Raw genomic sequence first — 25,959 nt, 5'->3', positions numbered from 1 at the left:
AGTATAGAAATGTAGTTCTTGGGCTGGAGAGATGGCTTAGCGTTTAAGTGCTTGCCTGTGAAGCCTAAGGACCCTGGTTCAAGGCTCGATTCCCCAGAACCCACGTTAGCCAGATGCACAAGGGAGCACACGCATCTGGAGTTCGTTTGCAGTGGCCGCAGGCCCTGGCGCGCCCATTCTTTCTCTTTCTCTATCTGCCTCTTTCTCTCTCTCTCTCTGTCACTTTCAAATAAATAAAAATAAATTTAAAAAAAGAAATGTAGTTCTCTAAGCAGTTGAATTCATTTTCATCTTTATTGAAGTTAATGACAATTCCTATTTCAAAATATTCCACAACTTGAATGGGAAAAGTATTACAGCTGCTTTGAAACAGTACAAGTTGAATTAATGCAAATTTTAGAAATATAATCGGAAGTATTTTTTCATAAGACAATAATAATAAATGTGAATTTTTGTACTATGTTACCAAAGGGATGTAACTCCCTGGAAAGCCCTTGCATATAAAAGTTCAAGATGAAACTGAAGGAGCGCAACAGCATGTGAAGGAGTGGTGACCTAACCTATATTGATCATGGACACGCTCAGCTGCACAGGAGACAAAGTGGAACAAGAGATAGCACCTTTAAAACATCAAGTGATTAATAACAAGTCTGCCAAGTTGTTCTGAGCTCTAAATAGTTACCTGAAAATAATCTGTAAAGGAAACAGTAACACACAACCAAGCATTCCGAGAAGTGTAATGTTACGTGTTGATTGTAAACATAACAATAGAGAACACCGAAAGCCAGATATATATCTATAGAACTGAAGATTTAAACCTGGGCAGTAAATCAGCACTCTTTAATACAGAAAAATTTAAGGCCCTACTTAGAAATTCAAGCAGCAGTGAAGTATGCTCAGGTCTCTTTTTATTACACACTAGTCAGGAGCTTGATTACAAGACTTTTTGCTCTTCAGTGTAATTCAGAATAAAATGAGTATGTTTCAGATGATCTTTGGAAACTTTTAGTGATGTAAGTACTGCAAAAGATTATTATAACTTGATTTATACAATATGAAACAGCTTTTTTCAGCCAGATATCTGAGAATAATATGATTCTTCTTTTAAACAGTGGGCAAAGTATGCCCTTGTATTTTTTCTAACCTCTAGTAATTCTTACAGGTTTTTCTTAAGTGGGTAACTCAAATAAAAACAAATTTATTTAATAAATAATTTCAGCAGCCTGTAAAGATCTATACAGACTATTTTCATGGGGCTGGGACACAGCTCAGCAACAGAGCACTTGCCTACCTGCACAAGGCCCTGGGTTCTATCCCCAGCACTCCCAACTCCTCCACAAAAGAAAGAAAACATCCTCTGCCCGTGACATTTACTCGGATATTGCTTTCTGACGCTGCTACTTTGCACTGTTAAGTGGTACCACAGCAAGGGATGTCCACACTCCAAATGTTGATGCGAATCTTGCATGCTGCCTTATGACTTGAAAAACAGATGGTAGGTTCTAATACATTTTTCAAGAAGTTGTTATAATTCCATATTTGCTTTCGTTTATAAATATGAATGTCACTGTCAAGTACCATAATGTTATTAAACTAATTTCGATTGTAGAAGCCTTGAGCATATGTTGCAAAAACAGTAAAACTAGTTAAAAAAAAAAAAGTTTTCCCAGGTTATATTCAATTATTCTCTAAATGATCTAATCTACCCAAGAGTTTCTAATATTTGCATACTTCTTAGAAAACATAGACATGAACAGTATGAAGACAAGTGTTGGCAAACACTGTGTGTTTCGCTTGTATTTCAAGAGACAATTCAGTCCATGACATTGTTATGAAGTTGTTTATTCTTATTAACACTTGGACTCAAGTGATCCTGGTTATTCTGGAAAAAGCACCTTGTTTGCATTGATCATTTAATCATCCTTCTCCACAGTCACTTCTCCATAAAGCACCTTTCTTCTTTGACGCAACATATGAAAATAGAGTTGTGGAAACACTTAATTGGGAAAAGAAAACAGAGAAAAATAAGCTCTTGCTTACATTATGCTTGAAACCTATTAAACATGAGAGTAGGTACATTAAACAGTACTGCACCCCTACTACCATCATGAAGCTCAGGGTAAGAGCACACACTAGATGCCTGAATATTTTAATGCTATAAACTATTGGAGTTTTTGTTTTTAACAAGTAAAATAGATTGGTAATTTTTTTTTTGTAAGAACACATAGAGATGGCCATGTTTGAATTGAGAATTCTGTAACACTTTTAAACACCATGGTAGAACCAGGACAAGTTTCCTCATTGCTTCTTTCTTTCTGTTCTATTAGCCATACCTTGTTGCATGAGTGCTCAAAAGCACTCATGTTTGTAAATTTAGGTACTTCTCATCTCATCTCATATATCATACCTAGGTGTCTAAACTTTCGTATCATGTTAAGCTAAGTGAGAAAGTACTAATTCGTCTATAAAATCATGACTAGTTTAGTAGAAGGTACTACATCCAAGGTTCTTTTACTAAAAACTATATATAGACATACATACACATATATGCAAACAGAGAGAGAGAGAGAAGATAGCCATACAGAAAGAGAGAGAAAGAAAGAGAGAGAATGGGCATGACAGGGCCTACAGCTGCTGCAAACAAACTAGGGAATTGAACCCAGGTCAGAAGGCTTTGCAGGAAAACACCTTAACCACGGAGCCACCTCTCTAGATCCCTAAGTTCTTTTTATTTATTTACTTACTTACTTATTTTGGTTTTCCGAGGTAGGGTTTCACTCTAGCTCATGGTGGCCTGGAATTCACTATGTAGTCTCAGGGTGGCCTCAAACTCATGGCAATCCTCCTACCTCTATCTCCCAAGTACTGGAGAATTAAAGGCGTGTGCCACCACGCCTGGCTCTAAATTCTTTTTAAACAATTCACTGAATCCCTCTTAACATGGAATATTCTCACTGGTGAATGAGCAACACCCCTTCTTTGAATACTAAAATAAGTACTCAGAAACTGCTTTTAATAATTAGCAAAGGACTTAACAAGCGAATTAAAATTAGTTAATATTTGCACTGGCTTCAGTACTGGCACCGAAGCACAAGCTGACTGATCTTTGGCAAGCAGGGCCTCAGTAACCAAAGCATCAGGAACTGGTAAGCTGCTACCAGCACAGGCCAGAGCCTACATCTCCCAAAACTGCTGATGAGCACAAGGCCAAGTACTGGTTTGAAGCTTCAAACCAAGGTCTTTCAGGACCTGGGTTTATAAGAGGCCTCAGTGGTCACAACAGGATACCTAAGGCTTCCCCTGTAGCTCCAGAAGAGACCTCCATGAGCTCTGGCTCTGCGCAGGCGTGCAACTTTAACTAGTCACTGGGAGAGTAAGGCATGGACAAACACTGTTTCCCCTTGTTCTTGGGACTGGCTAGGTGGAAAAGCCAACCCAGAAGCAGGCCGATAGAGAAGGCAAAAGGGGGAAACAAGAAAAATGTCAAGGATGGAGGTCTCACAGAGCTGGCCTAACTGCATACACATCCCCTCTAAACAAGACCCTTTATATCATATCAAGGTAGAGTTCAGATTCTGTAAACTGTCTTCATCCCCTTTCCCCTACTGACATCAGTCTCCATTTTTATTGAGAAGGATGAATAATAACCTGACTTTTCTCTTATTTCCTGCTATGCCTATAAAAATTTGACTTGGAAAGTATCACTATTAGAACTTAAGTGAAGTGAGAAAAGCCCCAGCAATTTACTGCAGCTACTGAAATGACAAGAAATTAGTGAGGTGGCTGAGTGACTCAGGATATTTTAAGAGAAGAATCTTTATTATTCTCATGGACCCACAGCAACACAAATAACACTAAGCGGCCCTGGTCCTGAGAACCGACGTGTGCCTAGAAAACAGATGAGAGGATCTCAAGTTTTCTGAGCACAATGTTTATAACTCAGGTCAAAATTCCAAATGCCGGCAAAGTTCATGAACACACACTTTGCAAATGACTTCTTTTAATCATACTATGTGTATTTTAAATAAATTTGAGAAAGTAATTGCTCATCTATTAATTTACTTATATTTCTTTTTAATATATTTTATTTTTGTTTATTTATTTGACAGAGGAAAAGAGACAGAGTGAGAGACAGAGGGAGGAAGAGAGAGAGAGAATGGTGTGCCAGGGCTTCTAGCCACTCTGCAAACGAACCCCAGATGCATACACCACCTTGTGCATCTGGCATACATGGGGCCTGGGGAAACCAAATGAAGGTCCTTTGGCTTTGCAGGCAAGTACCCTAACCGCTAAGCCCTCTCTCCAGCCCTAATTTACTTATATTTCAGACAACCAGTAAAAATTCTGACTTGCTTCTTAAATTATGAATAAATGCAGTATTGAACAGAAGCTATTTGTAAGCAATTACTCCTAATTCTATTTGGTGATTAAATTTGCTTATTATATCTTTCCAAAAGTATGTCTATCATATGTTAAATCATACTAATAAACATATACTTACATGGTATATATGAAGCCATGGTTATAAGAAGAAAATAATAGTAGTCAAACGAGACATTGTATTTGTTAGGAAGTCTTACTGAAAACATTCCCGATTTCTTCACATAAGGCAACGCGGCGTATATGGTAAGAAGTTCCCCAGCAACTCCAACAGGATATAAGATGATAAAAAAGTTATATCTAGAGGAAGAAAAACCTCAGAGAATTAGTTTTTGGAACAATTAATGTCTTTTGTATTAGTTCTTTTATTACTATTGTAGTTAAATTAGAAATACTCCTTGCTGAAGCCAGGTGTAGTGATGCATACCTTTTTATTTATTTAATTATTTATTTATTTATTTGAAAGCAACAGACAGAAAGAGAGAGAGAGAAAGAGGCAGATAGAAAGAAAGAATGGGTGCACCAGGGCCTCCGGCCACTGCAAACGAACTCCAGACACATGCGCCCCCTTGTGCAGCTGGCTAACATAGGTCCTGGGGAATTGAGCCTTGAACCAGGGTCCTTAGGCTTCACAGGCAAGCGTTTAACCACTAAGCCATCTCTCCAGCCCGATGCATACCTTTAATCCCAGCACTCGGGAGGCAAAGGTAGGAGATCACCTTGAGTTCAAGGCCACCCTGAGACTACATAGTGAATCCCAGGTCAGCCTAGGCTACAGTGAAATCCTCCCTTGAAAAAAAAAAAAAGAAAGAAATACAACTTTCTGTCTGTACCTGTCATATCTCTCAGGGAGTTTAACTTTCCTGCTTCAGTCATATGCTTACTTAGGCAGAAGTAGAAGGAGCACTGTGAGTTTGAGGCCACCCTGAGACTACAGAGTGAATTGTTGGTCAGCCTGGGCTAGACCTTACCTCAAAAAAAGGTTCATCTGCAATTTTGAGATGTGGTATAACTGTGTTGGCCAGACTACCTGGCCTCAAATGATCTTCCTGCCTCAACTTCCAAGTAGCTAAAAGTATAGGTATATGCCACGCAGACTCAATATGTATGCGATAGGTGGGTGTGTTCTTTGTATTGTTTTGTTGTGTTCATGTATTATAAAAGTAGGGTGTCCGTGACATGCAATCATAACTGCTCTTTTCTTTTTTTTTTTTTTAATTTATTTATTTATTTATTTGAGAGCAACAGACACAGAGAGAAAGACAGATAGAGGGAGAGAGAGAGAATGGGCACACCAGGGCTTCCAGCCTCTGCAAACGAACTCCAGACGCGTGCGCCCCCTTGTGCATCTGGCTAACGTGGGACCTGGGGAACCGAGCCTCGAACCGGGGTCCTTAGGCTTCACAGGCAAGCGCTTAACCGCTAAGCCATCTCTCCAGCCCCATAACTGCTCTTTTCATTGAAACTGATCATTTATTGGTGAATGCTGTGCCTAAAAATATCAGATATGGAAAAAAAATGAAAAATAAAAATATCAGTTATGGGCTGGGGAGATGGCTCAGCAGTTAAGGCAATTGACTGCAAAGCCTAATGACTTGAGTTTGATTCCCCAGTACCCATATAAAGCCAGATGCACAAAGTAGTGCATGCATCTAGAGTTAAGTTTGCAGTAGATAATAGCTCTGGTGCACCCATTCATTTATTCATCCATATTCTCTCCCTCTCTCCTGAAAAATAAATATTTTAAATTTTTGAAAAGAGCAATTATGATCCTAATTTGATAGCTAAGCCTTGAAGTAAATAAAGCAATTATTTTTAAGTTATGTGGGAAACTTGCAACTAATTAAAAGTAATTTCTGCTGGATGTGGTGGTATACACCTTTAATCCCAGCACTCAGGAGGCAGAGGTAGGAGGATCAACATGAGTTCAAGGCCATCCTGAGACTTCATAGTGATTTCCAGATCAGCCTGGGCCAGAATGAGACCTCACCTCAAAAAACCAAAAAAAAAAAAAAAAAAAAAAACCAGAAATTTCTATTGCACAAATCTGGTAGCAAAGCATGAGGCATCAGTCACTAGTCATAATTACACTGTGTACAAGCTGCTTTCCTAACAAACAAGTAAGACAAGTTACATGTTTTAAAGAGTTAGCCAACTTTTAAAAAGCTGAAAAAATTCCATCCAAAATTCCAAATCCCCAATGGTTCATTTGAATTGTGGCCAGGCCAGGGCCTCCTTTTTGTCTCCCATGAGGGACACCCTGTATCTAGCAGGAAGAGCCTAAAGGACCCAATTTCTTTATTAGAAAATCATTTTTTCTGCAAGGCACTCAGTACATAGCAGATACTATTAAAAAAAAAAAAAAAGTATGGTCAAAATTTTGATGGGGCCGGGTGTGGTGGCGCACGCCTTTAATCCCAGCACTTGGGAGGCAGAGGTAGGAGGATCGCGGTGAGTTCGAGGCCACCCTGAGACTCCATAGTGAATTCCAGGTCAGCCTGGGCTAGAGTGAAACCTTACCTCGAAAAACAAAACAAACAAACAAACAAAAATTTTGATGGGAACAGAAATTAAATGAATCAGCATTTTATTCAATGAGGAAATATCTATAAAGAAAAGTCAGAGTTAAAGTAGTCTAGGGACAACTTGAAAATCACTTGCTTCCAATGTGCCAAGGATTTATGGAAGAGACAGGGAAGGCAGGTAAAAGAACTGTCCAGAGAACATTAACAGTGAAGCAAGAGGAATGCTCCTTTATTGCAAAGCTCATCTTCTCCCTGTTCTGATTACCTCTCTGCTTTCTTCCAGGATTGAAGAGATTTGTATTTAAATTTTTATTTATTTTATTTTAATCAACATTTTCCTACTTCAATTTTTAAAATTACATAACTGCACATTTTATAAACCCTTTGCAAATAAAATACCCAATCTGATTCAGCTGACTTTTAAGATTACAAGGTTTTCAAATGATTCTGGTAGTATTAAAATTATATTTCCTAGAATATATTAGTTTAAATCCTTGAAGTCAGAGAAAATTCTAATGAAGTGAGAATTATGTAATTTATTTGACCTAACTTGTACCTTTAAAAGATTACCTGTTAGGAAGCCAGGCATGATGGCGCACACCTTTAATCCCAGCACTCGGGGGAGGCAGAGGTAGGAGGGTCGTTATGAGTTCAAGGCCACCCTGAGATAACAGAGTTAATTCCAGGCCAGTCTGGACCAAAGTGAGACCCTACCTCAAAAAACCAAAAAAAAAAAAAAGATTACCTGTTACTAGCTTGGCATGGTGGTGCATGCCTTTAATCTTAGAACTTAGAAGACTGAGGTAGGATCACAGTTGAGTTCGAGGCCAGCCTGGGACTACAGAGTGAGCCTGCGCTGGAGTAAGATGTACCTTAGGGCAGAAAAAAAAGATTACATTATTAAGTTCTGAAGAGAGGACAGTGCGGGAGATTTAGCATGTGTAGAACACATTCAGGGAAAGCTATGTTTCCCTAACGATCTCTGATTGTTAACTAAAGTTTTTTGGTGGAAATGCTCTTTTGAATTAAAACTAAATCTATTAGATAATTTTTTATATGTGTACTCTTCCCAGATCCCTTTCAACACATAAATAGAATGAAAGGAGTCAAATCATGATATACAAATTATCTGTGTGGTGGCACACACCTTTAGTGCCAGCACTCAGGAGGCTGAGGTAGGGGGATCGCCATGAGTTCAAGGCCACCCTAAGATTAATTACAGGTTAGCTTGGGCTAGAGCAAGACCCTATCTTGAAAATCAACAACAACAAACAACTATTTGTGAGAGAGCCTCTTCAGATCAGCGGTGAGAAAGAATTAAAGATGGGTGATGTTGAGAAAGGCAAGATTCAGAAGTGTGTCCAGTGCCACAATGCAGAAAAGGAAGGCAAACACAAGACTGGACCAAATTTCCAATCTGTTGGGGCAGAATGCAGGCCAGGCTTCTGGATTCTCTTCCACAGAGGCCAACAAGAACAAAGGAAAGAAGGTGTTCTTCAAACCATACAACACAGAAGGCTGGAGCGCACCCACAGCAGACTCCCACTGACATTTAGCCAATACATCCCTGTCTGCTTAGGCATCGCCTCAGGAGAAGACACACTGATGGAGTATTTGGAGAATCCCAAAAAGTACATCCCTGGAACAAAAATGATCTTTGTTGCCAGGCAAGGTAGCGCATGCCTTTAATCTCAACACTGGGAGGCAGAGGTAGGAGGATCACCACGAGTTCGAAGCCACCCTGAGGCTCCAGGTCAACCTGGGCTAGAGTGAGACCCTACCTCAAAAAAACAAACAAACAAACAAAAAAAACTTTAAAAAAAAAAAAAAGATCTTTGCTGGCATTAAGAAGAAAAGGCAAGGGCTGGAGAGATGGCTTAGCAGTTAAGTGCTTGCCTGTGAAGCCTAAGGAACCCAGTTCGAGGCTCGGTTCCCCAGGTCCCACGTTAGCCAGATGCACAAGGGGGCGCACGCGTCTGGAGTTCATTTGCAGTGGCTGGAGGCCCTGGCGCGCCCATTCTCTCTCTCTCTCTCTATCTGTCTTTCTCTCTATGTCTGTCGCTCTCAAATAAATAAATAAAAATGAACAAAAAAAAATTTTTAAAAAAAAAAGAAGAAAAGGCAAGCCTAATAGTTTATCTTTAAACGCTGCTAATGAGGGCTGGAGAGATGTCTTAGCAGTTAAGGAGCTATCCTGCAAAACCACAGGACCCAGGTTCAATGCCTCAGAACCCACATAAGCAAGATGCACATGGTGGTGTATGTGTCTGGAGTTCAGTTGCACTGGCTAAAGGCCCTGACCCCCCCTGGGCTTTTATTTTCTCTCTCTCTCCCCCCCTCTAGTAAATAAGCTTTAAAAAAGCTATTGAGTAATGGCTACTGCTTATTATAAAAAGAAATGTTGCATAGCATTTAATGTGCACCATAATTTTATTGATTTCATACACTATAATTCAGATTATGAATAACTAATAGAATATGAATAACTAACAGAATACTTTTTTTGGACAGTCCTTATGTAAGTAAAACTGGCTTGCAGTAAAGTGAACAGGATCTTTAAAAGAAAAACTATTTGTGGTGCTAAAGAGATAGCTCAGCGGTTAAAGGCACTTGTTTGCAAAGCCTAACAGCCCATAGTTTGGCTCTTCAGTGACCCACGTAAAGCCAGATGGAAAAAATGAAGCATTAGCCGGGCGTGGTGGCGCACGCCTTTAATCCCAGCACTTGGGAGGCAGAGGTAGGAGGATCGCTGTGAGTTCAAGGCCACCCTGAGACTACATAGTGAATTCCAGGTCAGCCTGAGCTAGAATGAGACCCAACTGTGGGGGGGGGGGGGGGAGTGAAGCATGTATCTAGTTTCTTTGCATGCCCACACACTCATTCTCTTTCTCTCTCCTCTCTCTCTCTAATAAAGAAAGAAAATGTTTTTTGAAACTATTTGTAAATAAGAAACCATTTGAAAGTGAAGTCTTATTCAAGAACAATACCATATTTTACATGTTTTAGTTTTTTATTTTAAATGTTTATTTACAGGAAAGAGAGAAAGCATATAGGCGTGCCAGGGCCTCCTGTCATTATAAACAACCTCCAGGCAAAAGAACCACTCTGTGCGTCTAGCTTTACTAAGGTATTAGAGAATTTAAAAAATTGAACCCGAGCATCAGGCTTTGTAAGCAAGCACCTTTAACAGCTGAGCCATCTCTCTCCAGTCCTGTTTTATATTTTTAAACAAGGATAGTTAGAGGTTTGAAGATTTTATGGACAAAGAACAATTATTATTATGACTGAGTAATATGTATTATGCTAACAGACACATGCCAATGTTGAAGGATTTGGGTGAGATTTGTTTGTTCTGAGGAAGGGTTGCATGCCACCTAGGCTGGCCAGAACTTAGAGGGTGCTGAGCTCCTGATGGCCCTCCCTCTACCTCCGAGTGCTGGAACTTTAATTTTAGGTGTGTACCACTATGCCTGGCTGTACACTGAACGTTAAGACACTAAGAAATGATTTCAAAACAGTAAATTTTAAGTACGCAATGGAAGATTTTCTAGACATCTAAGACATGCAAGTCTAGGATATTCCACAAGGCACTCCGTGCATCAAAAGCCAGCAGGCCTGAGCTAAGGAAATAGGCTGTGTGCTCTGGCGTCCTCTTCAAACCAAGTTTGGAAACACAGCACATGGAAAGAGATTATGCCCGAGTTAGTATGCTCAAAGGTGCAGGAGACTGTCTTGCCAACTGGTACTTCCAGGCACTTTAAGGTTAGGCCAGCACCATGCAAAACTTCCACTCTGTTAAAAGGCCTGCTCTCTGAAAATAAATTGGTTTTCATGTTCAACAAGTATAAACCCAACCAAACACCTATAAGTCATGGTGCAACTTTCTTATGACAGATAACACTATTAATTAAGGTATAACTTTAAAGCATATTATTATATGCAAAATGGCAACCCACAAATGTCTAAGAGCTAGGAGAAAATTTTAAAATGTCTAAGAATGTATAAAACATGATTAGCAATGACACTCTATGCAGAGGGATTATGAGCAATTTTAAAAAGACCTCCTTCCTACTTTCTGATTTATTATTTTTGAACATAGACAGTAAATGAGTTATAAAATCAGTAATCACCTAAGTGTTAGGCTTTTAACATTTGGAGATCTAAAGCCGGTGTGAAAGTGGCTAAAAATTAACAACTGAAAAACAGAAATATAGATATGGCATTGTTTATATCTCAGAGCATTACTTATTACGTCAGAAGATTTCACTCTCTCCTGCTGGGATACTCAACAGTATCACAGTGTTACAGTTGAAGTGCAAGACCAAAATGTAACTGTGGTGACTTAAAAAACAAAGAGTTCTAAGATATAAACAAAAAGTAAGTATAACACTACCCAATTTACGTTTTAAAAACTCACAAGTTTTAACATTTTAAAATATATATACTTTGGGGGCTGGAGGGATGACTTAGTAATTAAGGTGTTTGCCTGCAAAGCCAAAGGACCCAGGTTCAATTCCCCAGGACCCATGTTAGACAGATGCACAAGGTAGCACATGCATTTGGAGTTCGTTTGCAGTGGCTGGAGGCCCTAGAGCACCCATTCTCTCTCGCTCCCTCCCTCCCTCCTTCTCTCTGTCAAATAAATAAATAAAAATGAAGTATTTATGAGAGAGAAAATGGGTGTGCCAGGGCCTCCACCCACTGCAAACTCCAGACTCATGTGCCATCTTGTGCATCTGGCTCATGTGTGTTCTGGGGAATCAAACCTAGGTCCCTTAGGCTTCACAGGCAAGCACCTTAACAGCTAAGCCATCTCTCTAGCCCAGGTTTTTATATTTTTGTTAGGTAAAAAGCCTAAGTGAGTAAACTCCACACATTTTTCCCTCCAAAGAAAGGAATATAAACTGGAACTTTCTGTGTTTATTTTATATATTTCTACATTCTTTGAATGTCTATCATGAAAAATTTCACTTTGGTAGTTTAAGCAAAAAATTTAAGAATAAAGATCTATTTTGCCCCTTTTATCCTGCATGTGTGGTACACAAATCTTGTACCATCACCTGACTTACTAGTTGTTTAAAGGTTTTTGACATTGTCTGTTTTGCTTTGTGCCCACCCACACCTCAGCTGTGCAAAAACCACACATCATGTCTCGCTGTCACTAGTCACTGCTGCTATTACTACAACAGAATGAACAAACGAACAAATGCTCTGTGATCAGTTCTCCTATAAAGCATCAGCTGTTGAAAGAATTCAAACTTCCAGGCTGGAGAGATGGCTCAGCAGTTAAAAGCGCTTCCTGGCAAAACCTGATCGCCAGGGTTCCATTCCCCAGAACCCAAGTAAAGCCAGATATACAAAGTGGCACAAGCATCTGCAGTTCATTTGCAGTGGCAGGGGGTCCCTGGCATGCTCACACTCACCTACTCTCTCTTTCTCTCTGTCTGTCTGCTTCTCTCTCTCTCTCAAGTAAATAAAGTAAATGAATTCAAATTTCCAAAATAATACATCTTTCACTTCAAAAACTATCATGTTAGGAAAAACATATTTGGAATCCTTAAAATATAAATATGGTCTACATTCCAAATAATAAAATTTCAAGTTAACTATGACTTTTTGAAAGATCTGCATTTGTTACAGCAAATAATAATAATAATTGTATTAATATAAGAAACTAAAAATTGTTGTTCTAGATTGAATATTATGTTAATTTAAATCAACCAGCTAAATACTACATTTCTGGTATAGCTTATTGTATAATTATATGATTCAAAAATGTGCATGATGTTTTCAAAGAAAACTAAATGAACAACTAAGGTTACTTAAAGATAAGAGCTGTCTGGTGCTGATTTCACACAATGTGTATTTAACATGATTGATTATGTTATTGGGGGTTTTTTTAATGTTATTGGTTTTTATTAGCTTTGGTTATTAAATTAGGCTCTTAAAACACAAGTGTTAACACTGCGAATAACCACAGCACCAGCATCCTGGCATCACAAAGCTACAACAGAAATCTGGGCTCTCCAGTGTTAGCTAAGCACACAAAGTCGGCATGCTTGGGGCCGGGGGACCTGAGCTGCAAGACATTGCCACCTGGCCCATTTAATGAAGTATGGTAAGTGGTCAAGAAGGCTGAACGTGTAGAAGGAATAGCGAGTGATCTCAGTCACGGTCCAGGAGACCAGAAAAAGCGCCACGCTCTCCTCATTCTGGATCTGCAGGATGACAGAAGTCCACAATGTCATCAACCATCAGCTTCATCTCAGTGGGTAAGTATATTTCAATTGCTTGCTATCAGTTATTATAGTGGAATGTTTGGGTTAGACAAATGAAAATGTAGGAAACACAAAGCAATCATCACTGTATAATTAGCTATAAATATGGAACTTAAATATGTCCTCGTCAGGGAATAGTCAACTACCTCCTCATACCTCAGCCAGGAACTCCACCATCCCAGGACACTACCCCTTGAAAGCTGAGACAGCAACCTGGCCTTCCAAATCTGAGCCTGAAAACTACCGCGACACTAACTCTGCCACCCGCCCACCCGCCTTCTCTCTACTAAAACTATTTTAATTTAGGGCCTTATTATTTCTTAATAGTTTTTCTTCCTTTACTCAAGGATGAAAGTTTTATCTTAAAAACAAAACAAGGCAAATAAAAATCAGGATTAGTTGAGTCTTCTGATTTACAGATCACATTGGTCTCCCACTTAACAGGTTGCAGAATAAATCCTAACAACCAGACATAAGAAAACAAAGGTTCCCGCTGGGTGTGGTGGCACACGCCTTTAATCCCAGCACTTGGGAGGCAGAGGTAGGAGGATTGCTGTGAGTTTAAGGCCGCCCTCCAGGTCAGCTTGGGCTAGAGTGAGATCCTGCCTCAAAAAACGAAAAAAAAAAATAAAAAAGAAAGCAAGGTTCCCTACAACCTGACCTCAAACAACTTCATCTATAATTATTCAACCCTCTTTACTTCTCATTGTGGTGATAATAACCTTTGTTCTGTCCATAAATATGCTCTGAACATTTGTGTCCTCACACATCCTATTCCCTCTAATTAGAACCATTACTTTCCACAGGAAATCCTTTCAATTCTTTTAGGACCCAGATGAAAGATCATCTCTAGGAAATGTTCTGGCTACATTTTGAATCTAAAATATCCCCCAAAGCGTGTGTACTGAACATCCAGTTCGTGGAGCAATTCTGGGAAGTGGGGCATAGCTGGAGTCATGGTGGCAGACCTCGAGAGGCCCTCCTCTCTGATCCCTGTCTCCTTTGAGGTGAGCAGCTCCTACGACATGCTTCTGTCACCACGGTGTTCTTCTTTACCATGGCTCCAGAATCAATGAAACCAAGGACTATGTACTTTTCATCCTGTAGTTTTCTCTCACTTCAAGAAGCACTTGTTCATCTTGCTTGTTCTAAAAGTACTTTGTTCGTATTTTATTATAATACTCACCAGTTTGAATTAAAATTTTTCTAACTTTCATACATCTGCCAGCACTCAACTTACATATGCAGAAGCCTTCAGTCACACTCCCTAGGACTGACTTAACCCTAGCATGGTGGTTCAAATGTATGTGCCTCATAGACAGGTGTTTTAGTAAGGTATGTAACTTAGGTCTCCAGCCACCTGGCTGGAAGAGGTGTCACTAGGGCAGATCCTAGGGTCCTGTCCTAAGGTGTGCTTGGGAGTGGACCTGAATTCCAGCCCAAAGGTATGTAGAGAGCTTTGATCTGGGGGGAGGGGGAGTTCTATCTTGTTGCTGGTTTGTGCTTGTTGCTTTTTGGTGTTTGCTGGCTGCTTGGTTGTTTCTCTGCTTGGATGTCTGGAAGCTGCTTCTTCCACCACTGATGGAACTTCGACCTGGATCTGTGAGCCTGAAATAAACCCCTTCCTCCCATAAGCTGTGTCTCTCTGGATGTTCATCTCAGCAACACGGAGCTGTATGCAACACCTAGGCATAGGCTGCAATGCACAATGGACTCCTGTTCCACTTAGCACTGCCACACTTAAATCAGCTTGTGTGTGACTGCTTGCCTAGCTTCCGTCTTAACTACACGCTCCACAGAGCAGGAACCACACCGACATGGTTAACAGCCGTATCATCTGCACAGCGTCACACACAGAATAGCTGCACCCGGCTACATGGTCGACACGTGTAACTGGCCTTCACTTTCCAATATTCATGACAGTGACAGCTGGGGATACTTCATTCATTTTTGTAAGTCAAGAAATTAGCAAAATGCTAGGTGTTCAGTATCTGTTGGTTGACTTAATTAAGGAGTCACTGACAGATGCTAATGGGAAACTATTTTGGGATGAAATGAAATGATAAAATCGAGGGATGGAGCCTCTGAGGATTCGGAGGTCACCACTTCCTGGCTTGTATTTAGTAACTTCTCTCTGGTTAAGAGCAGCTACCCTGGTTTTGGCTTTCTTCTTCCTTCATATTCTCTGTGGTCCTCGCTCAACTGTTACACTCAATCACTGCCTGGAATAGTCTTTCTTTTATTCTGTCAGGGTTGTCCTCCTGCTTTTAAGTGAATTACCATTCTTAATAAAAGTTCTGGCACTCTGGTGCACTCTCTCTCTCCTTCTCTCTCTCTGCCACAATCCTGGTTAGGGACCTGGTGATCAAGACACTGAGTGAAAGATCCAAATCAACAGGACACAAGGTCAGCAATCTGTCCCCACACAGACAGGAGGCCAGTGAGGCTCAGAAGAAATGGAGAAAAGGTTAGGTGCCAGTCCCAAAGCACAGAGGAGACAAGAAAGGCATCTGCGGAAACAGCCAGAGATCTGTCCTCAAGTGGCTAGGTGACTAGCAAGGCTGTCAAGAAGGTCAGAAGGGTTGAGCTGGGGAATGTTTCTGACATGAGTTTAAAAGGCCCAATATCCTGAAGAGACTCATGTGGCATTTGTTTTGTCTACAAGGTTTAAGCAAATAATTAGATTCAGTAATTGGGTCTGTCTCCTGTCATGCCTCCATAAATATTTTATTTTTCTCAACCCTGGCTTTAAAAAATTCTTTTCATTGACATATTAAAATGTGTATATTTATGGTGTACAACATGTAAGCACAAAGCACAACATGCTATGAAATATGCATGTATTATGAAATGGATAAATGAAGCTACTTAACATACACTTTACCTCACAAACTTCTCACTTATTTTGTGGTGAGATCACTGAAATTCTACTCTCAGCCGTTTTCAAGTGTTCACTGCTGTCAACTACAACCCCACCCACGTTGTACATTAATCTCCTAAGCTTACTCTTCAGGCCTGACATCTTATATCTTCTGACTAAAAAATTCCTACTTTTAGCCGGGCGTGGTGGCGCACGCCTTTAATCCCAGCACTCGGGAGGCAGAGGTAGGAGGATTGCCGTGCGTTCGAGGCCACCCTGAGACTACATAGTGAATTCCAGGTCAGCCTGAGCCAGAGTGAGACCCTGCCTCGAAAAACCAAAAAAATAAAAAATAAAATAAAATAAAAAATTCCTACTTTTAGTTTAATCTTTTTCCATTTGTTCACATCTACAGAATTACATGCACTACATGTCTACAGTACTTGCTACATGACAAAGAGCAACAAGTTGTTATACTGACAACTTAAGTGATAGAGCCAAAGAAAGTAACTTTGCTAGGAAGGAAACTTCAGTTAAAAAAAAAAAATTCTGATTAACAGAGGTAAGTGCTATTTTTAAAGCCAGAAAGCACAGCAGAGGAGTGGACTGTGAACCTAAGAGGACGGATGGCCTCCATGAGGTCAATGGACAATGACATCATGGTCAAGCCCACCTCTAAACCCAACTGCTTCCTGAAATACAGCGATGACACAATTTTAGATTCCCACTAATGACAAGCCTCCCTGCAGGCTCACTCACCGGCTTTATACTGTGAGTGATGAGCCACACCATGAAGATTCTTGAGCTTACTTGGACCCCAGTCACAAGCACAGAAGTAGGTACAATTCCTTGAAATTATAAAAAGAAAAAGTCAGCCATTCTCCCAAAGGTTACTTATAATAACTGTATGAAGCTAAAGCAAAAACTCACCAATTAAACAGTGGACTATCTGTAGAGGAAATTTAAAAATCCCAAGTTAATAATATAAATCATTAAATACCTGTCAGCAACAGTATTAAACAAATATGTGATATGTAGTTAGCAAAATAAGATTGACGATGTTCAACAAAAAGATTCCAAATGAACATCGCAACAGAATAGTAACACTGAAAAACTTACCTCAAGCAAAGCAAACGTTTGGAAAAATTTCAGTGTCTTCTGAATACTTTTATATAAACCCTTGTGTGTTCCTTTTTCCATATAAAAGCGAGCCATGGCAACAGCTAGCACCAACCACCTAGAGAAAAGAAAAGTATCTTACAAAGCTCTATCAAAATCAGTTCCACTGATCTGAACATGTGTTGACAGCAGCACGATTCATCATTAACAGCTGCTGGAGGAGGAACGAGCCCCGCATCCAAAAGACTGGACAGATACAGACAGAGGGTTCTACGCTTGTCCTGCTCGTGTCCAGCCACAGCACCAAGTCAATGCACAGTGGTACTAAATTCAGGCCCATCACTTTCGTGCCTAATCACTCTGTTACTACTGTTATTATTTCAGATCCCTACTAATAAAAACTCTTCTACAGGCTCAGAATATTACTCAATAGTAAAAAGGAAGAAACTTCCAATATATTCTATGACATAAATGGACCTTGAAGACACTCTGAAGTATGAAATAAGCCCGACACAAAAGGACTGATAATGTACCTCATTTATCTTACAACATGCTCCCCCCAGACACAAAATGGCCTGGATACCCAGGACCTCACAATGCACAACGCTGCCTATACAAGACCATCACAATAGGAGGAAAACATCATGACATCAAAATAAAAGAGACTGATTGAGATGGGGAGGGGATATGATTGAGAATGGAGTTTCAAAGGGGAAAGTGAAGGGAGGGAAGATATTACCAAGGGATTTTTTTTTGTAATCATGGAAGTTGTTAGTAAAAATTTGAAGAAAAAAAAGCTGTCAAAAGTTATGTGTATACATAACCCCACTGAGGAGACTCTCCAGGTAATAGGAGCAGGACCAAGGGGATAAAAGAGAATAACCTGTTATAATTTATATTAACTAATTTTTTTTTAAAGTTGTGTGTTGCTGGGTGTGGTGGTACATGCCATTAATTCCGGCACTAGGCTGAGGTAGGAAGATAGCTGTGAGTTCAAGACCAGCCTGAGACTAATTCCAGGTCAGCTAGGGCTATAGCAAGACCATACCTCAAAAAAACAAAAATCAAAAAAAAAGGTACGTGTTTATGTAGGCATAAGTAGAACTCTTTATAAATTACTAATTTTCACTAAATAAAAATAGCCATTGCGCCACAGAAGAGATGCATATAGGAGAGCAGATCTGGACTGCTTCACAGCTGACATTTTTTAAAAAAACAAAGACACAAACAGCGTCACTCTTTACCATGAGTGTGTTCAATCTGGACTCTGCTCCATGCACAAACAGTACTTAAAAAGACAAGCACCATACCGACACCAACTCTGTCACCCACACTTCTCACTCATTCTGCAGTCACCAGTAAGAGGTCATTTTCCCTATTTCCCTTGAAATGTATATAGAATACCAAAGTTTAAGAAAATCACTCAGGGGCTGGAGAGATGGCTTAGCGGTTAAGGGCTTGCCTGTGAAGCCTAAGGACCCCGGTTCGAGGCTCGGTTCCCCAGGTCCCACGTTAGCCAGATGCACAAGGGAGCATGGGAAGCCCTGGCGCGCCCATTCTCTCTCTCTCTCCCTCTATCTTTCTTTCTCTCTGTGTCTGTTGCTCTCAAATAAATAAATAAATAAAAATTTAAAAAAATATTTTAAAAAAAAAGAAAATCACTCAGCTACAGTTTTTAAAAACCTTCACCATTCCATGAAATGAGTTGCTACACTAGGCTTTAAGGTCAGGAGTTGCCAAAGTGTCTAGCTAAACAGATTTATGAAAAATATTACAGGTGAAATTTTTAACTAAACAACATGCCATGGACAAATGGCTTACATGGATTCTTGCAAAGATACTAGTGGCTGAACATGTGTCATATTCATGAGCTTTAGAGAACAGTAGGAGCAGAGGAGTAACAGTGCAGAAGTCTTCCTCTCAGCACATATGGGGAAAGCAATGACTTCAGTATGAGGTATGACAAGAAAATGACGCTGTCAGACTTGTCCTTTTTGCATGTGTGTGAGTGCCTGTACTACGTGTGTTGTGGGGTGTAGTTATGTGTGAAGTATGCACATGCGTGAGGTGCAATGTTTGAGGACGCCAGAGGAGAAGATGAGGGTCCATCTCTATTGTTGTGTGCCTCTGCTTTGCTTCTCTGAACGCAGGGCTGCAATGTCAGGCAGACTGGCTGATCTCTGCTCCCCATCCAGCTCAGAAAAAATCAGGTCTTCTTAGATGCTGGCACATGTGTAGCAAGTACTCAAACCTTCTGAACCATCTTCCCAGCCCTCATGAGACTTCTGAAAAGCAGACTAATTACAAGTGACAATAAGCACTGTCTCAGTTTGCTTTCAATGTTCCAGACATGATAAAGATTAACATTTAACCCTCACAGTAAGCTTCTAAGGCATCAGTCACTGCTAAGGGACATATACAGCCAACTAAGACTCACAGCCCCCATTGAGCTACCATGCAGCCTTGGGCTGACTACGATCACATTCATATTTAAATTACATTATAAAAGTCACAGGGAGAGTCTACGCTCAAGTAGTCTGATAGTAGCATGTTTTCAAAGGCATTAAGGGCCACTCTTTAAGAAACAATGCCAACTTTTGGAGATGTTAAACCAATGGCAGAGGAAGGTCCTCAGCTGCATACTGCCTGCCTGGTGTGGGTAAGGACCTGGGCTCAATCCCAGCACTGTAACCTATTACTGAACCCATCTTGGAATAAGCTAGGGGACCCAATTTTTCTGAATTCAGTTCCCCAGCACTCATGTAAACCTCTGGATATTACCACACATACCTGTAATGGGCAATAAGAAGTAGAATCTCGGGCTGGAGAGATGGCTTAGCGGTTAAGCGCTTGCCTGTGAAGCCTAAGGACCCTGGTTCAAGGCTCAATTCTCCAGGACCCAGGTTAGCCAGATGCACAAGGGGGCACAGGCATCTGGAGTTAGTTTGCAGAGGCTGGAGGCCCTGGCACACCTATTTTCTCTCCCTCTCTATCTGCCTCTTTCTCTCTCTGCCTGTCACTCTCAAATAAATAAATAAAAATTTTTAAAAAATTTTAAGAAAAAGAAGTAAAGTCTCTGAGGTATCTCCAAACCCATGTCCTATTAGACCACAGCTGTATTTAACTCAACTCACTATTCTATCTTCCGTGAGAGCCATTGCTAAAATCAGTACTGAGCTAATCCTAAAGTGCTAATTTGATGGTGGTTTATGTACTTGCCAGGCTTAAAATGTAATAGTTCCTTCAACTTCAACCCCAGTCACATACAGTACTCCTAAGGAAAGAAAGAAAATTAGTGAAGATGTTTTCACTCACATTTCTCACAAACTTGTCTTTTTAAAGGCAAATCTGTTAGATAAATATGAAAGAAATTTTAGAGGCCATTATTCATAACAAAGAATTTGTCAAGTAATTTAAATGTCATTCTGTATTTCTCAGTAGCATTATGTGATACTTCAAGCGTTACCGCTGCTCCATAGGTGGCAGTACAGTGCTCACAGTACAGCATCTTATGCCAGTCATCAGACCTTGCAAACAAATCAACACTGGGCTTCAACAGGACCTCCACGCCACCTATTCTAATCTCAACTGTTTCTCAGTAAATAAAGCCAACACCTAAATTAACCAGAGCTCATTCCTAATACCACCATCACAAAGAGTGTAAGGGCCCAACCCTTAGCTAATGTTGGGCATCAGTATCATAATTATTTTAAGAACCAGAAGCTGGGCTGGAGAAATGGCTTAGCAGTTAAGGCACATGCCTGCAAAGCCTAAAGGCTCATGTTAGAATCTCCAGGTCCCATGTAAGCCAGGCACACAGTGGCACAAGTATGCAATGTCACACATGCACACAAGAGGACACACTCATCTGGAGTTCTTTTGCTGTGGCTGAAGGCCCTGGCATGCCCATTCTCTCTCTCTCTCTCTCTCTCTCTCTGCCTCTTTCTCTCTCAAATAAATAAATAAATAAACTTAAAAAAAGAAACAGAAGCAATCAGAAATTCTCCTACTAGGAATTAGTTTCTGGAATGTTTTGTTCTGCGTTACTTTCAAATATGCCAGGGGAGCCAGGCATGGTGGCACACACCTTTAATCCCAGCACTCGGGAGGCAGAGGTAGGAGGATCACTGTGAGTTCAAGGCCACCCTGAGACTACATAGTGAATTCCAGGTCATCCTGAGCTAGAGTGAGACCCTATCTCAAAAAAAAAAAAAAAAAAAAAAAAAAGAAAGAAAGAAAGACAGACAGACAGACAGACAAACCAAAAATCAAATATGCCAGGGATATTGACTACATGATCCAAAATAGATACAATCAACCTCTGAAAAACAAAATTCACAAGCCACACCTATAACCCCAACTTTTCTAGAGGATGAACTGAAAATTCAAGACCAGCTTGGTCTTCATACAAGTTCCAGGCCACTCAGGTCTATATGATGAGATCCCACCACAAGAAAAGTCCCCCTACGCCATGAGTTCAAGGCCACCTTGAGAATACAGAGTGAATTCCAGGTCAGCCTGGGATAGAGTGAGACCCTACCTCGAAAAATGAAAAGCCCCCTAGATTCTCTTTGTGACAAAAAGGGAAACACTTGTCTGTGTGTAAACCCTCCTTGCTTGCTGCTTCTCCTTCAGTCATGTATTCCCCATTCAGGTTGATCATCTTTTGCTAAACTAAGGTACCAAGCTAAATGCTAAAGAGCCAGTGGCAAGAAGAACATCATGTCTTTTGCCTCTTGGAACTCCTAAATTAGTAAGTGAAGATATGAGAGCAATGCTACAAGAAACACAAGGGCCTTCTTAAGCCATTGTCTACAATGACAATGACCTTGAAAGCCCTCATCTCTTTCTGTTTTTAAAATATTTTATTTATTTGAGAGAGAAGAGTGAGACAGGTAGAGAGGGAAAGAGAGAGAATGGGCATACCAGAGCTTCTAGCCACTGTAAACCTTGTGCATCTGGTTTACATGGGTACTGGGGAATCAAACCTGGGTCCTTAGGCTTTGCAGGCAATATAACCACTAGGCCATCTCTCTAGCCTCATCTTCTAGCTGTCTTCCAGTATTTTTCTTTTAGATTTCCTGCAGACAACTGTTCCTTGAAACATTTGGTTATCTCTTTTTTAAAAAATATAGTTATTGATTTGAAAGAGAGAGAATAAATAAAGACTACGGGGCATGTCAGGGCCTCCTGCCAGTACAAACAAACTCCAGACACGTGAGCTACTTTGTGCATCTGGCTTTACATGGGCTCTAGGGTAGTTGAGCCCAGGCCATCAGGCTTTACAAGCAAGCCCCTTTAAATGCTAAACCACCTCTTCAGCCCCATACCTCCTTTTAAAAAAATGCCTTTCAAACTTTTACTTAGGCAATTTCAAATATACACAGTTATAAAGAATGATATAACCCCACAACCTAGCTTCAACAATTAGTACCTATGGTCAACTTAGTTTCATCCAAATGTGTATTTCTTTCCTGCCCCTGGTTATTCTGAATCAGACCCATTATACTTGCTGGTTGTTTGATTCAGGTGTCCCCCATAAACTTACGGTGTTCTGGATGTTAGGTTCCCAGCTGATGGCAATTGGAAATTAAAGCCCCCTGGAGGGAGTGTATTGTTGGGAGCGGTCTTATGGGTATTATAGCCAGTTTCCCCTTGCCAATGTTTGGCACACTCTCCTTTTCCTGTTGTCCACCTTATGTGGGCCAGGGGGTGATGTCCACCCTCTGCTCAAGCCATTGTTTTCCCTGCCATCATGGAGCTTCCCCCTCGAGCCTGTAAGCCAAAATCAACCTCTTTTATCCCACAAGCTGCTCTTGGTTGGGTGATTTCTACTAGCAATGCAAACCTGACTACAACACTCTCTGTGAATCACAAATGTTTTCATCGTATATTTTTGAAAGGCTTATATGATCCCATATAACATAATGTATAAGATAATAGCTTCTTGATATCATAAAACATAGAGGGGGCTTGGAAGATTGTGCCATGGTTAAAGGCACTTGCTTGCAATGGCTGCTGGTCCAAGTTCAATTCCCCAGCCACCCACATAGGCTGGATGAAAAAAGTGGCACAAAGTTATGATGTACATTTGCAGTGCAAGAGGCCTTGGCATGGGCATGCATGTGTGCACATACACACAAATAAATATATTTTAAAAAACATTAAGCCGAGGTGTCACATCTCATAATTTTTAAAAATCATGACTGAAATAGAATTCATATGCTACAATTAGTGTGTCTTTCATAGCTCATTGTAATCTAGTCTTCCTCCCCCTTCCTTCCTCTTTCCTCCCATTTTTTCAGTTTGTCTGAACATGGAATAGTTGATTCTTTAGTTACTCTCAGTCTGGATTTTGCTAATTGGATACCCACATGTCATGTATTATGCTGTGTCTCCTATATTTCTGTAAATTAGTAGCTAGGGCTTTGATTCAATTCTGGTTTAACTGTCTGGCAAGGTTACTTCATAAGTTACTTGATGTGCCTCTTAAAGAAGCAAGCCTTTCTGCCTGTTCCCCTTTCTTGTGATGTACTGATGTACACTGCCTAAATCCATCTTGTGTTGAGACTTTGTGGTGGTGTTATTGGCTGGAGGGATGGCTTAGCAGTTAAGACGTTTGCCCGCAAAGCCAAAGAACCCAGGTTCAATTCCCCTTCCTTGGACACTGGGAAGTGACTTTCTTAAAGGGTAACGTAATTTACAAACGAAAGAACATTTTCGCAAAAGGTTTTGGGAAGCCACTGAAGGGAAGTCAGTGACAGCTCTTTGAAGACTGACAGTCATCCTGTACCCCAACTTCTAAGCCACACACTCAGGCCCGGGATAAAGATGTTTGCGGGCCCGCACGCTCGGGTCAAGCCGCGTTTAAAGGCAGGACAGGGCAGCACGGTGCCAACTGGGCACGCAGCCGTGCTGCAGCCACCAGGAGCTCGAGCTAACGCGAGTCGAGCCGCGGTGGGTCAGTTCGCGGACAGCTCCGGCCAGGGCTCAGGCTCGGGCTGCCGGACACTGGAGCTTCTGCCACGGCACGGCAGCCGGCGATGCCGCGGCCGCCTCCCCCGCCGGTCGGCCCCGCATTCCTGCCCGGGTCTATACTTAACCTCCGGCCCGCGCCCCGCGCCGCCGCGCCACGCCGGGCACCGTATTAGGCAATGCCGAGCGAGCGGCGCCCCCACCCCCCCCGCGCGCCAACCAGCCCCGCGGCGCGCCCCTCCCCCACGGCCCGAGCCCGCGCGCCGCCCCGGCCGCGACCCCCGCCGCGCGCCCCCGAGCCCGCGCGCCCCCGAGCCCCGCGCGCGCCCGCCCCGCGCGCCCCCGAGCCCCGCGCGCGCGCCCGGCCGGCTCCGCGCCCTGCGGGGCTCCGGGCGGGCAGCGGCGCCGGGAGGGGCCTCCGGGGCGCACGTACCCGGCCGTCATGGCGATATTGTAGAAGGTGAGCCAGGCGGTGGCCAGGCAGCCCAGGCGCCTCCGCTGGCTGGGGGCCTCCTTGTCCTCGCCGGCCTCCGAGGCGCCGCCGCCGGTTCCGTCGTCCTCGCTGGACGCCATGGTGGCCGCGCTGCCGGGGCACGCGGGGGAGAGCGGCCGGGGAGCGGGAGGGGGCCCGGCCGAGCGCGCCGCTGCAGCGCCGCTGCCCGCTGCCGCCGCGTCGGTCCAGCGCCCCATGTGCCGCCCGGGCCGGGCGCGGGCCGCGCGTTTCCGCCAGGGGAGGAGCGCCCCGCCCGCCCCGCCCCGCCCCGCCCGCCCCGCCCCGCCCCGCCCGCCCCGCCCCGCCCCGCCCCGCCCCGCCCCGCCCCGCCCGGCCCGCTCGCCGGCTCTAGGTGGCGCTGCGCTCCGCCGACAGGGCGTGCGCGTGCGGGCGGCCTCGGTCCGGCGGCCTCCTCTGCGCGGCGGGTGAGCGCTGACTGGCACCGATGGCTGCCGCGGAGTGCCGGGGGTCGTGGCGGAGCCCGGGGAAACGGGACCCGGCAGGACAGCCGAGAAGGGTGCGAGCAGAAAGAGGAACGTAGACACGGGGCCGTCACCTGGAAGAAAGCGGTCCCTCTGTTGATATATTCATAATATTTTTCATTTTCCCTTTCTTCCTTGCAAGGAAGGTGCTTTCTCCTCATAGCTGTTCTCTTCCCCCTTAAAACCTGCGGTTAAGAAAGCGGGCTCCAGAATCAAGTTGCAGAAATTCAATTCCAAATTCCTGACTCCACACATCTTAGTAGCTGTGTGAGCTCAGGCAGCTTAAACTCTCATTGCTTCAGCTTCCTTAATGGAGATTTAAAAAAAAAAAAAAATTAAGTATCTCAAAAATTTGTCGGTTTACGTGAAATGGTCTTCAACGGTTTCTTACCCCGGGTACGTGTCACCCACTAACTCTAGCGAACCTGCCCTTAACCAGCCACAGAAACCATGCTCCGGCTGTGCGAAGAGATGTGCGTGATGGTCACCTTTGGACTGGGGCTCAGATCCTGCAAAGGGGACAGGAGTCAGGCACTCCGCCGGGATCCGGTCATCCCCGAGCCGACTGTGACGGCGCAGAGCGCACCAAGGCAGAGGGCACCTCCAGCCTAACATGAGAAATTCAGCAACCACCAGAGACGACCTTCCGCTAGGCAACTGTAGTGGGGATGCGGTCCGCAAAGCGCGTGCTCGTCCTGTACTTTGAAAACCAAATCACTGCTGCAACACGCGACACACCCACACGTATAGGTACCCCATGTTCTCTTAAAATGTCAGTCCTCTCCAAATGCCAGCAATTTCTTTTTGTCTGGCAAGCTAACCAAAATCCACATGGAAATGGACAAGG

At 42.5% G+C, this 25,959-nt stretch overlaps 1 protein-coding gene across 1 annotated transcript; it reads right to left on the bottom strand.

Moving 5' to 3' along the window:
- Positions 1-275: 275 nt before the first annotated feature.
- On the bottom strand, positions 276-24,827 carry Hacd1 (3-hydroxyacyl-CoA dehydratase 1). The gene is made up of 7 exons (XM_045135337.1): positions 24,571-24,827; positions 17,163-17,280; positions 16,974-16,992; positions 16,803-16,891; positions 13,002-13,123; positions 4,502-4,680; positions 276-1,996 (listed from the first exon to the last, which is right to left on the bottom strand). The coding sequence occupies exons 1-7, from the start codon at positions 24,825-24,827 to the stop codon at positions 1,914-1,916; spliced, it is 867 nt and encodes a 288-aa protein (XP_044991272.1). The 3' UTR covers positions 276-1,913.
- Between the last annotated feature and the right edge of the window lie 1,132 nt (positions 24,828-25,959).

The sequence above is a fragment of the Jaculus jaculus genome, chromosome 15, assembly GCF_020740685.1.
Source record: "Jaculus jaculus isolate mJacJac1 chromosome 15, mJacJac1.mat.Y.cur, whole genome shotgun sequence".
Lineage (NCBI taxonomy): Eukaryota > Metazoa > Chordata > Mammalia > Rodentia > Dipodidae > Jaculus > Jaculus jaculus.
The sequence above is the reverse complement of the archived record's forward strand: the minus strand, read 5'-3'. Positions and strand labels throughout refer to the sequence as shown.

Coding starts and splice junctions, on each gene's coding strand:
- Hacd1 (XM_045135337.1), bottom strand. CDS start 24,827: ATGGGGCGCTGGACCGACGCGGCGGCAGCGGGCAGCGGCGCTGCAGCG. Junction 13,124..16,802: donor TCACTCACAGTATAAAGCCG/GTGAGTGAGCCT, acceptor GTCATCCTGCAG/ATCCAGAATGAGGAGAGCGT. Junction 1,997..4,501: donor CATGGCTTCATATATACCAT/GTAAGTATATGT, acceptor TTCCCAATTAAG/TGTTTCCACAACTCTATTTT.